Here is a 13,117-nt window from a genome sequence, read left to right as displayed (position 1 = left end):
TGGACAAGCTACACGGGCCGCTGTGCTCGCTGCCTCCAGGGAGGGGGCGGGGTGTACCCCAGGACAATGTAAGCCCAGCATCGGGCTCGGAGCATCTCATTCCTCAGCCCCCCAGCTACACGGTATTTGATACCTCCCTGTTTTAGAGCTGAGGGAAGAGCAGCTCCAAGGCGTGGACAGGAACTAGACAAGGTGAATGACTGGCATTTGGCAGAATCAGAATCCACATCCCCTGACACTCACCCTGATCATGGCCACTCACCCGAGCTTGCAGCCTCTCAGGCAGGACACTAAGCAGGGACATGAACTGAGGCCCTTAGGACCACAGGACTGACTCATGGTTCCCTTGAGTTGGATAATGAGCACATATCTCAAAGGCAAAAAGTTCACCCGCATACTCTTGTGTGCACTATGGTGCGTAAAACCAGAAGGACCTGAAAGCGATACGGCCAAACACTAACAAAGCTTGTGGTGTCAGAAGCAGCAGACGGGGTGGGGCGCCTGAGTGGCTCAGTCAGGCGAGCTTCGACTTGGGCTCGGGTCATGACCTCGTGGTTTCTGAGTGCAAGCCCCTGCAGCAGGCTCACTGCTCTCAGCGCAGAGCCCACTTCTCGGATCCTGTGTCCCTCGCTCACTGCCCGTCCCCTCCACTCAAAGCAGCAGGGACTATGACAGCAGCAGGATCACAGAGGAGGAATGTGAGGCACAGAAATCGGGGCAGGGCAGCATGGGGGGGAGCACAGGAAGACTGGCCCAGAGCCATACTGTGTTCCCTCCACCCCAAGCTCCTGGGTGATGTCTTCCTTCGTCGTCTTCACAAGTGGTTTCCCGCACTTGTGTCATGGTTATCAGGAAAGATGCAAAGAAAACTTTGCTTGTCCTTTCCCCAAAGCTCATCATCTCTTCACCTTGCTAAAGAGCCGCTTCCAACATTACTTTTCTCCCCATCAGTCATTTGTAATCCCACCTCCCCTTGTTTCATGGAAAACTCTTGGTAAGGAAACGGCAACAGTTCGGGCTCAGAGTCGTCAGGATTCCTTCCCATTGCCCCGCTGCACACATGCCCCTAACTCAGGATTCCTCCCGCCATGGCAGCCCCCTCTGAATGAACAGGCAGCTGGCCTCCCCATTCCAGGCTGACTGTGGGGGAGGGCCAGCTCCACACACTGGCTTGGGCGGTCACCGGGGCGGTGGTCTCCCCCGCTCACCCTCATTCTCACCGGGCCGCTTGACTCCTGGCCCAGGCCTGGCCCTGCTGGCCATCCTGCATCCTTGAAGGTTCCCCAGCTCAGGGAGACACACAGGAGGGAGCACAGATTGTCTGATGGGCCTTGAAATGCCCTCTACCTCGCCACAGGGTGTCAATGGCTACCGAGGACTCAGGAAGCAGAGCCTGTGCCCACGAAGCACGGCTTCCCTCTCATCAGGGGAGTCACTGTCTGGACGGCATCGCTCGTGGATACCGCAGTTTCAGGGAAAGCAGACCCATCTTCCAGCTCCTTGCAAGCTGGCCGTGTCCCCTGGTCCCCACCCGCGCCCCGTGTGCACCATCAGCAAGTTTCCCCAGTGAGCCAGCTCGCTGCTTTGCCAATGGAACCTCAGACAAGTGTGACGTGATGGAGTTCATTAGTCCGAGACACGAAGGCCAACGGTGATGCAGGATGTGACACACACACACACACACACACACACACACACACACACACACACAGAGGATCCCGAGAGGACCAGGCATTTCCGGGTCTGCGTCAGGAATCAATCACTAGAAAGTTAACTCGAACCCCGCCCTATACAGCACTGCAAACCAACCTGGAGAAACTGCTAGTCTCGCTTTCCCCATTCTTCCCATCCTTAGCAAAATGAGGGTAAGACACCCACTTCTACTGGGTCGCCCGGGAGCTTTAGTCTGTTAAGCGCCCAACTCTTGATTTTGGCTCAGATCATGATCTCACATTCCTGAGATCGAGCCCCACGTCAGCCTCTGTGCTGACAGCACCGAGCCTGCTTGGGATCCTCTATCTCCCACTCTCTCTGCTCCACCCCGACTAGCACTGTCTCTCTCAAAACCGACAAACATACATTAAGAAATACCCACTGCTACTTTTCCTGGATTGTGGTCACAATGGAATTTATCGTGACGATGGAAATAGAGAAGACAAAGTCCGCAGAGGGCTTTCGTTTTCTCTCCACACAAAGCCAATTCCTGTCTCCAGGAATACGGACAGTCATCATTTTGGTGACCCTGACCTTGTAGGACTTACTATATTTCTGCAGCTGGTTGGCCAGGGAGTAGGCAGTAGCTTCGGATACAAGGAATTTCTCTCTGAGGTCTCGGATGTCCTGCTGGCTTGCTTCCAGCTTGGACTGAAGCTCCTGGTTGAGTTCCAAGAGGCTCATTTCTGTCCCTGGGTCAGACACCGGGTCAAGAGGTGCTGCCATGGTGACATGTGGCAGAAGAGGTAGAGCTGGGGACTGGGGAGAAGAAACCAAACACATGACGGGTTAAAAACAAGTGAAATCAAGTAGGTTCAATCAGGACTGAGGGGCGAGGACACAGGAATTCTTTACTTACTATTGGGAACAACTTGAACAACACCCCACAGCACTGGAGAGTCAGCAGCTACAAAAAGAAGGTTCGAGATGCCAGAGGCGAGAGCCCAAGGCACTGCCTGTAGCTCAGACTCCAACCGGAATGACAGACCGAGCACCCGGCACGCCACGTGACGGTCTGCAGTTGCAATAACAGAATTGGAACGCGGGGGGTGTCATGGAACCTTGGGACCCACTGCCTACCAGGTGCCAAGGCTACGCGGATACCCAAGGCTGCCTAGTCTCCCCTGAAGGTCACCACTGATGGGGACCACCCCTCAGCGGCCACTCTCAGTAGTTGTCTACCCTTGTGCTCATACCACAGATCCCATATCTCTCTCTGTCTGTCTCTGTTTTAAGTTTATTTACTTATTTTGAGAGAAAGCACGAGCACGTGAGCGGGACGGGGTGGAGGGAGAGGGAGAGAGAGAGAATCCCAAGCAGACTCTGTACTCTCTGCACAGTACCGTACAGGAGGCTTGATCTCATGAACCGTGAGATCATGACCTGAGCCAAAATCAAGAATCAGACACTCAACCCAATGAGCCACCCAGGTGCCACAGACCCCATCTCTTTCCAAACACATCTCAGCATCGTTCTCACTGTTCATTCTTGTGTGTGCATAAAAACATCAAGGCAGAAATAGTTTCCCAGGTTTTACTAAAGGGCTGTCATGAAGCCACCCCACTTCTCTTTAAGGTCAAACAGACCTTCAGGCTTTTCCAGTGAGTGAAAGATTCCAAAGTCTTAGACTGTCATGATGTTCTTCTCTGGGTCTCTCTAGTTTGTCCTCTATCCATTAAAAAGTGTAAGACACGAGGCAGAGTATAATACTAAGTGAATAAATATTTACTTGAGAAAAATGTTTTGTCCCAACTCTCACTGTTCTTCTGGCTGTTTTCCTGTGTTATGAGGCTTCCTATCCCCTCTTGGGGCACCATGTTGGCCTTCCATTAAACTGATGTTGGATATCCCTATATCCTCGACTCCTTCTCTACGTGTGAGTTGCTTTTTTTGTTGTTTTTATAATGTCACTAAACAACCATATTTCATGCTTGTCACTTACGGATTTCATGTGTCTCTCACAAGATCTCTTTCGAACTGTGAAAATGTTAAGTTATACGTACGTCCTTGAATACACGTAGTGACCACCTACTTTGGAAACATCTATAAACTTGAGGCTATTTGATTACGTTCATTTGGCCTACCCTCATATTTAACAGAACGGAGGTTAACAAACCCTCAGTTTGCTCTCTATACTTAAGAGTCTGTTTCATGGTTCGCCTCTCTCTTTACCAACCCCCCATTGTTCATCTATTGAGTTCCTTAAATTCCACAGATGAGTGACATCATATGATATGTGTCCTTCTCTGGCTGACTGACTTCACTTAGCATAACACACTCTCGCTCCATCCACGTCACTGCTAGAACGGATACACGAATTCAGTAAAGTCCCAGGGCACAAAATCAACATACAGAAATCTCTTGCGCTCCCACACATCGATAATGAAGCAGCAGAAAGAGAAATCGAGGAGCTGAAACCATGTACAATTGCACCTAAAACCGTAAGATACTTAGGAATGAACCCAACCAAAGACGTAAAAGATCTGCACTCTGAAAACTAGAGAACCCTTACGAAAGACACTGAAGAGGGCAGAAAGAAATGGAAAAACTTCCCGTGCTCATGGATTAGAAGAACAGATATCGTTAAAATGTTGATGCTAACCAAAGCAATCCACACACTGACTGCAATCCCTATCAAAATACCACCAACCTTTTCCACAGAGCTACAACAAGCAATCTTCAACTTTGTATGGAATCAGAAAAGACCCCAAAGAGCCAAAGGAATCTTGGATGACCTCGAAAGCCAACCTTGTACCCCATATCAAAGCGACTGACAGTACTTTTGCTGGAATACGTCTCAGTGTGTATTGCTCTAGAGTGACTTTCCTAAGGCAGCAACGTGCCATTCTAATCTTATTTGAACTTGTCATTCTCACTATCCTTTTTTTTTTCATGAAATTATACTTTTTAGTGTTTGTTCTGTTGAATCGCTTTGGGTTTCTCCTCAAGACATTCTTATTGTGATGTGCATGTTCAATATTTGTTACCGATTTCCTGTCATTTGTCATTCTCTTTTCGGCTCGGTCATCTCTCTCTTTTTCAATTCTAACAGTTCTTTATTGGGGTCGAATTGACCTAGAGCAAAATGCACAAACCGCAAGCACACAGCTCAATGAATTTAACGTACGTATGCATCCTGTCACCACCCAGATCGAGATATAGAACACTTTCCTCCGAGGCGCAAAGTTCTCTTCTGCTCCTTGCCGGTCAATACCCATTTCCAAACACAAACACATTCTGAATTCTCACCCTAGACGACTTTTGCTTGTTCTTACACTTCATATAACTGCAATGATGTCGTATGTTCTCCTATGTTCTGTGTTCTCTCACTTGGTGTCTGGTTTTGAGATTTCGTCCTGATTAGCTGTGTGTCAGCCATTGGTTCTGATGCTGCCGAGAAATACTCTGCTTGGGGATTATAGCACAATTTGACTATCTGTGTTCCTGTGGGACAGATCTAGTTTTGGTTATCACTCATAGAGTAAGGACGAACAATCATGTACAAATTGTGTTTTGTGGAGACACCCACTGGTTCCTCCCAGGTATACATCCTAGGAATAAAATGCTTGGGGAAAGCAGAGACACTGACACACACTGTCGCAAAGGCTTTGTCTCCTTTTAGATTTCCGCCCAAAGGTAGGCAGTCCCAGTTTCTCTACATTCCCACATACCTGGTGTTCTCGGTCCTTTTGATTTTAGCCATTCTGCTAGCTGTTAGTGCTCGGTTTAGTTTTCGAATGCTCTTGGTCATTTGGATATCTTCTTTTATGAAGCGCCTTTTGAGATCTTTTCCTCATCAATAAGCTCGGTTCTCTGTAATTTTCTTTGTGATGTGTGTAAGTTCTTTCTGTATTTTGGATAAGGTCGTTGCCATATATGAGGTATTGCAAGGAATTATTCCTGGACTGTGGATTGTGTTTTCACTGTGTATTTTATGATTACTTTTTAAATTTTACGTATTTTGAGAGGGGGAGGGGCAGACAGAGAGGGAGAGGGTGTGTAGTGATTTATGATCAACGAAGGATTTAATACTTTATGAAATCCAGGTTTTTATACTTTTTTTTCTAAGTTCTTTATGTTGATAGAGAAAGTGAGTAGGGGAGGGGCAGAGAGAGAGGGGGAGGGAGAGAGATTCCCAGGCAGGCTCCACACTGTCAGTATGGAGCCCAATGCCCCCGGGGCTCAAACCTGTGAAGTGTGAGATCATGACCTGAGCCAGAATCCAGTGCCCGACGCGGACCTGACCAAGCCATCCAGGCACCCTTCCACATACATTTTAGAATTCGTTGGTAACTTCCCCCCAAAATGCCTACTCCAATAGGAATCAGGGTAATACTGATTTGGTATTCCAACAATATTGAACCTTCTCATCTATGAAGGTGCTGTATACACTTTTACATGTATCTAGATCTCCTTTAATTTCCCTCAGCAATAGTTGTCTGGAGTCTTCCTTATATGTGTTCTTATGCATTTAATGATTGTGTGGATGTGAATCTCTATTGTGTTTATTGAGTTTAATTTTATTTTGTTTTTAAATTTCATTTTCTAAACGCTCACGGTTGGTATGGAGAAATACACTAGATTATCACACGAATGCTACCGAGGGATACTTTGGGTACGTTAGACGGCATTTTTAAAGTGTACCATGTGGGATATGGGTGGCCCAGTTAGTTAGGCATCTGACTCTCTGGACTTTGGCTCAGGCCATGATCTCACGGCTAGTGATTCAAGCCCACACATCGGGTGCTGTGCTGACAGTGTGGAGCCTGCTTGGGATTGTCTTGCTCTCCCTCTCTCTCTACCCCTTCCCTGCTCAATCTCAGAATAAATAAATAAACATTAAAAAAGTAAATAAGGCGTACAATTCAATGCACAGCAAAATCAAACTCCAGCTACCATCAAGACACGGCATTTCTTCCAGCTCACAACTTCCCTTGCGGCCCTTTGCAGTCCATCACTGTCTCCGCCTCAGCCCCAGGCAACCACTGACCCTACAGGTGGGTTTGCATTTTTTAACAACTCTAGGTAGGTGGAACGCTTTGGTGCCTACATTCCTTGGTGCAGCATAAGGATTCTGAAATCCATCCATATTACTGCGCGTATCGCCAGTTCGTGCTTTTTTATCGCTAAGTAGTATTCCTCCGAATGGCTACATCCTGTCGATTTATACAGTCACCTACTAGTGACCTCTGTGTGGTCTCCAGGGTTTAGCCACTGTGAAGAAAGCGATGGGGACTTTTCATGTGCAGATCGGTGTGTGGACATACTGTGTAAATACTTAGAAGTGAAACGGCTGTTCGTGTGAGTGGTCAATGTTTAACTATGGTTCAGCCTCTCTACAAGACTGGACCAGTTTTCATTCCCACAAGTGCTGGAAACTTCTAGTGACTTCACATCCTCACCACATATATTTCCGGTCTTCTTCATTTTAGCCCATGGCGATGGACGTGTAATGCTAACTCACGGTAGCATGAACTTGTGTTCCTCCTGATGACCGAGTGTGTTCTGGAAAACTGACCTCTGTGCTTTGGAGCCAAAATATACCACAAAGACAGAGTCTGAGATAAGGAGGAACACTAACAGCTTTCTTGCTTTCCCAGGCAAAGAGGACGACAGCAGCCTAAGGCCTTCAAAAACTGCCAGCTCCTGCCCCCTGGAGGAAGGGGTTGGGGGGTCTTATCGGGAAAATCAAGGTGTGGCCAGTGGTGACAGCAACTGTGCACATGCTGCTACCCTCCTTCCTCATGTCCTGGGGTGTACCTGCTTCCTGATACACAAGGCTAAGAAGGGAGGAGGGGAGCTTTGCAGAAGACAAGAAAAAGGTTACTTAGTTTAAAATCGAACCCTGCGGAAACATCAGGGAAGCCATTTTGGTTTTTCTTCAACTTTAAGTGGTTTCAAGTGGAGCATCTTTTCAAGTGCTTTGTGGCCATTTGTACATCGTGTTTTGTGAGGTATTTCTTCTTCGAGACTTTTGACCAGGAGCGCCTGGGTGGCTCAGCTGGTTAAGTGTCCGACTGGTGATTTTGGTTCTGGTCATGCTCCCACAGTTCCTGAGATCGAGCCCCACTTCAGGGTTTGTGCTCACTGTGTGGAGCCTGCTTGGGATTCTGTCTCCCTCTCTCTCTGACCCTTGCCTGCTTGCTCTCTATAGCCCTCTCAGAATACATAAAAATAAAAGACTCTTGACCAAATCTCTTCTTGCACTGTCTTATCACACAAAATACGTGTCAGAACAGTACACTGAACACTACACAGCATTACCTTGAGAAATTAATGAACTAAACACACGGAGAGGTAAAATTTGCTGTGGATCGGAAGACCTCAATATGGTTTACATGTCAATTCTTCCCAAATTGATCTACAGATCTGATACAAGGCCAATCAAAATTCCAGCAGACATGCTAGGAAACATTTCTAAGCTGATCCAACACTTCATATGGAAATGGAAAGGATCTTGAATTATCACAGTGATTTTAAAAAGAAGAAGAATGGTGGATGACTCAAGTGCCTGTTCCAGAATGGCCATACACATCTTTTACGCAATTTCGGAGTGATGTATCCTATTATTATTCAGTTGTAAGAGCTTCTGTACGTTCTCACTGAAGCTTGGAAGTTGCTCTGCTCCCTTTGTACGTGAATTCCTTGTTCTGAAATTTGGCCAATATTTATATTAGTTTTTATGTGGCGAGAGAATATGGAAGACCAGAAAGCATTTAACTTACCAGAGAGGAAGACAGATCATCACTGGTCATTATGGAGAGGATGACCCTATGAGATTTAGTGAAGTTGCCTCTGTTTCTCCAGCTGGCCAAGACATAGTGGGTAGTAGCTACAGATGCCAGCCGTTTCCTCTGGACACCTTGGCAGTGTTGACTGGTTGGAGCCACCATGCACCCCGGGTGTCAGTTGTGTCCTAAAAGGCTGAAATCTGGCTGAGGCTCCAGGGATGTTGGGCCAAGGCAGGTCACCCAGCTGTTGGAAAACACACAGGCAGACCAGGACAATCACCGAGGTCATCGCCAGGCAGCTTTGGCCATTTCCTCCAAGGAACCCACCACCACTACACTTCTCATGACTTCCTGTTTACCAGACTGAGATCCCCAGGACCGTTGGGAGAATGTGTTATTCACCACTGTATTCGGGGTTCCTAGCATCGAGCCAAGCACTGAGGAGGCCCTCAGGGACTTCCTTTCACTGATCAAATACAAGTTGCTGCCAATCTCTGACCATCTCAACTCCATTCCAGTCACAAATGTCCACTCAGGGGTCCCCTGCTTTCTCCCAAGAGGTAGCGAATCCCCTCCCTCAGAGAGGAACCTGCCCCACCCTCTCCATGTCCCAGGACACTGCCCTGTGGTGAGCTCTGATGAAGACGGGGTTCTCCTCGGGGATTCCTCTCAATGGCTCACTCTGTCATTGGGAAGAGATGTCCTGGGCCTGGACCCCCACTCCAATCCTCTGCTCTGTCACAACACAACACCCCAGTGTAGGAGAGCTACCACATTGTATTTGCATCGTTCTCCCACTGTTTTGTCCTCCTCGGGAAATCGTACTGATTTCCAAGTTCTGAACACAGCCTCAGGAAAATGAAGCACTCAACCAGTAGTCAAGAAAATCACTGGTCAACAGATATTATGTGTAAAGCCTTCCACACTCCTGACCAGAAATTCAGAAGACTATTATTACCATTACGACTTCAGATGCAAGGGTCCCCTGCCCTGGCCCCTCCTGGCCTTAGGGCAAAACGATTTGTGGTAGGAATGGACATCTCCAAATCTGATCCAAACGCCATTGATCCCTCCAAACCCACACTTCCTTGGAGGCCATCCACTGTCAGGGCAGCTCCAACGTCGAAGCTCGGGGACTGGGGCAGAGCCTCATGGTCACACCATCCTACCCTTAGCAACGGTGCTTCCCGGCAGTGCAAACCAACCCCCGTCCGTCCTGTGGGGCTCCCTGGCAGGTGCACCGTTCACTGTGGAGTGCGTTACACCCCCAGTCCTCACTGCTCGCCTCAGGCTGCTCCTTGCAGGGTTGGATGCTACTGTACGCATTCCTCAGTTTCTCCAGATTGTTCTGAGCTCAACTTGCCCGTATCCTCAGGTCCTTGGGCAACCACCTTCCACCATTACCTTTGTCCTTCTCCGGGTTATTCTCATGCTCCACACCTGCTGATTTTCTGTCTTCCATCGGCTCCCTCGGTCCTCTGTTTCCAGTGTGGGCTCAGCCGGGCTCCTGTAGGAGACACACAGACAAGGGACCAAGTCAGGTCTCAGCCGCAGTCCCCAGGACACGTTTAACAGGCACCTCAGTCCCTCGTGCTCTCAGAGAGACTGAGCGGCAAGGGACTTTGGAGAAGTTGAATAACAACCTTACGTTACAGATGAGGAAACTGAGGCCCAGAGAGATGAGGAGATTTTCCCAAACTCCCTCATCGCTTGATGGCAGCAGACACACCAACAGGTGTCTTGGCCGCAAGCTTCCCTTGGACTCTCCTATCACACCCTCCAGGAACCCACATCTGAGTTTCAGAGGACACTGATCAAACTTCAGTACCCCCCCTGCCCCCCTGTTAAAACAAAAATGTCGCAAGGAACTTTCCTGGGACACTTCCTTGTCACACTTCTACAGTCCTGTTGTTTATATTCATTTGATTTTCAAGCCTGCTTCACACAATGAGCCCAAGGTACTCAACAATTAAGTAAAATTCATCACAGCAGAAATTAAAATGTATTGATGTGGTTATGTATAAGACACCGATCTCCTGGGCTGGAAAATCATCTTCCTGACAGCAGGCGCTCTGCCTGCCCTGTTCATCCCGTCTCTGCAGCGCCTCCATTAAGAGACTGCCGGGGAAAACGTTCAGTAAATTCTTGTCAAGCAGATAAATAACAGTTATCAGGAACAACTGCCTTTTACTGATCTCTAGTCCCAAACACAGTTCCAAACAAACCCTATCCAGGGTCTGTGCTGAAGCAACAAAAGCACAGCCTTAAGAAAAGCAGGCCCAGATTCCAAAACCAGCTTGACCACGTGTCACATATGCTTCAGTGGATGATTTCAGTATCTCTTGGAGCATGTTTATCGCATGTATAATAAGAGAAGAATGTATACTGTAAGGTAGAGAAATCAGCGTGAACCACGAGAGTATTGGATCAGAAAATGTGAGATCATGCAGCACACAGGGGTAGCCAACCTGCAAGGAGAATGAGAGAGCAGGCATCTGAGAAATTCATCTGACAGAAGTCCTCTAGCAGCAGGAGGGCGAGGACTATCTTACCTTAAGCAATCTGAATCACGGCACCAGAAGATGTTACCAGTGGGAGATTCTGCATTGTGTGAATGGAGAGCTCTGTGCTTAGATTCCCCGTGAACGACTGACATGAGGATCCGTGCACGAATAAAGACAGTGACCGGGTACCTGGCTGGCTCAGTCGGTAAACCATGCAACTCTTGATCTCGGGGTCGGAAGCTCAAGCCCCACGTTGGCGGTGCGCCTACTTAAAATATAAAATGAAAATAAAAGCAAATGTATGCTACCAGCCCGTGGAAGGACAGTAGGGCAGTAGATGAAGGACAGCACATTCTCAAGATGGGAATGCAGGCAGGCCCAGAGGGGCAACAGCACCAGGGTTAGGGGTGTCTTTTCTTCTTCTGTTTGCAGAGGTTATAGGTCCTAGCTGGTGTGGTCTCCAACTGAAGTTGTTTCCAATCATCTAAGGAACTTGTCCTATCGGTCAGGAGGGGCAGTTTTTGGCTCTACAAGGTTGTTGCTGGAACTGTCATGGTCATCTTCCCCTCCCAGGGGATCAAAACCACAGGGTCAATATTTTATGATGAAGCCATCGGGCATTGTAGGACACAAGCTAGAAAGTAGAGCACGTGCCGTGTCCCTGCTCTTCTAGTCCCAGGAGGCGGGAAACCACAAAACCACTCTCTACCACCACCCTTGCCTCCAGCTCCTGTCTAGCTGCCTACTCTATCAATGTAACACCTGGGACAACGCATGTAGGAACAATTCCTTTTGACCCATTTGGAAATGAGAAATGGAGCCACGGAACGATTCAAGAGACTTCGTCAATGTCACACTTTTGCCACCAGGTTTGCACCTACAGCTTGTGAGGCCAGAGTGCTCTCTTTTCTTGTTCTCTATGTTAGGGATGTCCAGGGAGAAAGAACAAGGCCAGCCCCCAATGCCCTGAACTCTGCACTCCCGGCTTGACTGTGTTGTTCTCATGCTGGAAAGAGAGGATCTGAGATACAGAATACCAACCTGAGATAAGACTGCTTTGAGACCTTGATAAAACGAGACAAAACAAGGCTACCTCACAATATTGTTCAGGCCAGACAACAGCAAGGTCACAGTGAAATTTACAACGTCCCCAACATCTTCTTTTCATAAGGAAATGCTATAAGCATAGAATGTCCAGTGCTAATAGGCTTCAATATAGAACAAACCCTGCTTACTTCCATCAGCCCCCACCCACATCAACCAACCAAAGCCCAAATCCTATAATAGATCCTCTCATTGAGACCTTGGGGTGTGTTCTTTCTGGCGGCAAGCAATAAAAATCCCAACCTCTTTAGTGAGAGGCGTCTTCCTGGCAATTTGGCTTAAAGGAATTAACACCGGCCTTCCAGGAATGAGCAGCTGTAAACACCCAGCCTCAGGAAGAAAGGTTACATTGTCTGGGAGATGCCTAGGCTCTGGGGATCCAGACCTGATTTTTATCTTAAAAACTAAAAGAAAATAAAAGACTCTCTCTACCAAACCCCCTTGGTAACTAACATGAAACTTAGGCGCTCAGGCAGGATGTTTTTCTCCACATCTGATTTAAGATAGAGATTAAGGCTAAGGTTAAGAAAGAAGCTAGTTAAGAGAGAATGTGTAGCACACGTGTAGCTTCCCAGGGCCTGGGATCACTTAAAATTTAGTATTCCTAGCTGGACTTGAAGCTCCAAGCCTTCAGTTGCAGATGAAGGAGCTCGGTCTTGACCCAACCAAAGGCAGGCGCTGATCCTCTCCCTGGCCTCTCTAGCCCCAAGTTGCCACTCTGGGCTCTTCTGCCTTGTCTAACTCCATCAGCTCAGAAGATATTGAGCCCATGAGGCTCCTGGCTGGCTCCGTTGGTAAGCCCATGACTCTTGATCTCAGGGTTGTAAGTTCAAGCCCGGATTGGGTGTAGAGATTACTAAAAATGAAATTCAAAACAAACAAACAAAAAGAAGACATCGAGCCCAAAAACCGTGTTGCCGTATCTACAGCTATGTGACATCAGAGCATCACAAAATCTTCTGTTGTCTACAACGTCGCAGGACTCTCCCATGCCACGTTCAGGAGATGCTACATTTCTTTCAGTAATTAGTCAATATCAAGACGTCCTCACCCCATCCAACTGAA

The 13,117-nt window shown here is 47.9% G+C and overlaps 1 protein-coding gene across 1 annotated transcript in view; it reads right to left on the bottom strand.

Annotated features, from left to right (window-relative positions):
* Window positions 1–9,944, bottom strand: part of LOC115520001 (neuroblastoma breakpoint family member 6-like) — a 31,904-nt gene extending 21,960 nt beyond the window's left edge. The window contains 4 exon segments of the mRNA XM_032594372.1: window positions 2,262–2,472; window positions 8,439–8,600; window positions 8,602–8,688; window positions 9,849–9,944. Of these exon segments, the coding sequence (XP_032450263.1) occupies window positions 2,262–2,472; window positions 8,439–8,600; window positions 8,602–8,688; window positions 9,849–9,875 (487 nt within the window). The 5' untranslated portion in view covers window positions 9,876–9,944.
* Between the last annotated feature and the right edge of the window lie 3,173 nt (window positions 9,945–13,117).

The sequence above is a fragment of the Lynx canadensis genome, chromosome C1 (genome assembly GCF_007474595.2).
Source record: "Lynx canadensis isolate LIC74 chromosome C1, mLynCan4.pri.v2, whole genome shotgun sequence".
Classification (NCBI taxonomy): Eukaryota; Metazoa; Chordata; class Mammalia; order Carnivora; family Felidae; genus Lynx; species Lynx canadensis.
The sequence above is the reverse complement of the archived record's forward strand: the minus strand, read 5'-3'. Positions and strand labels throughout refer to the sequence as shown.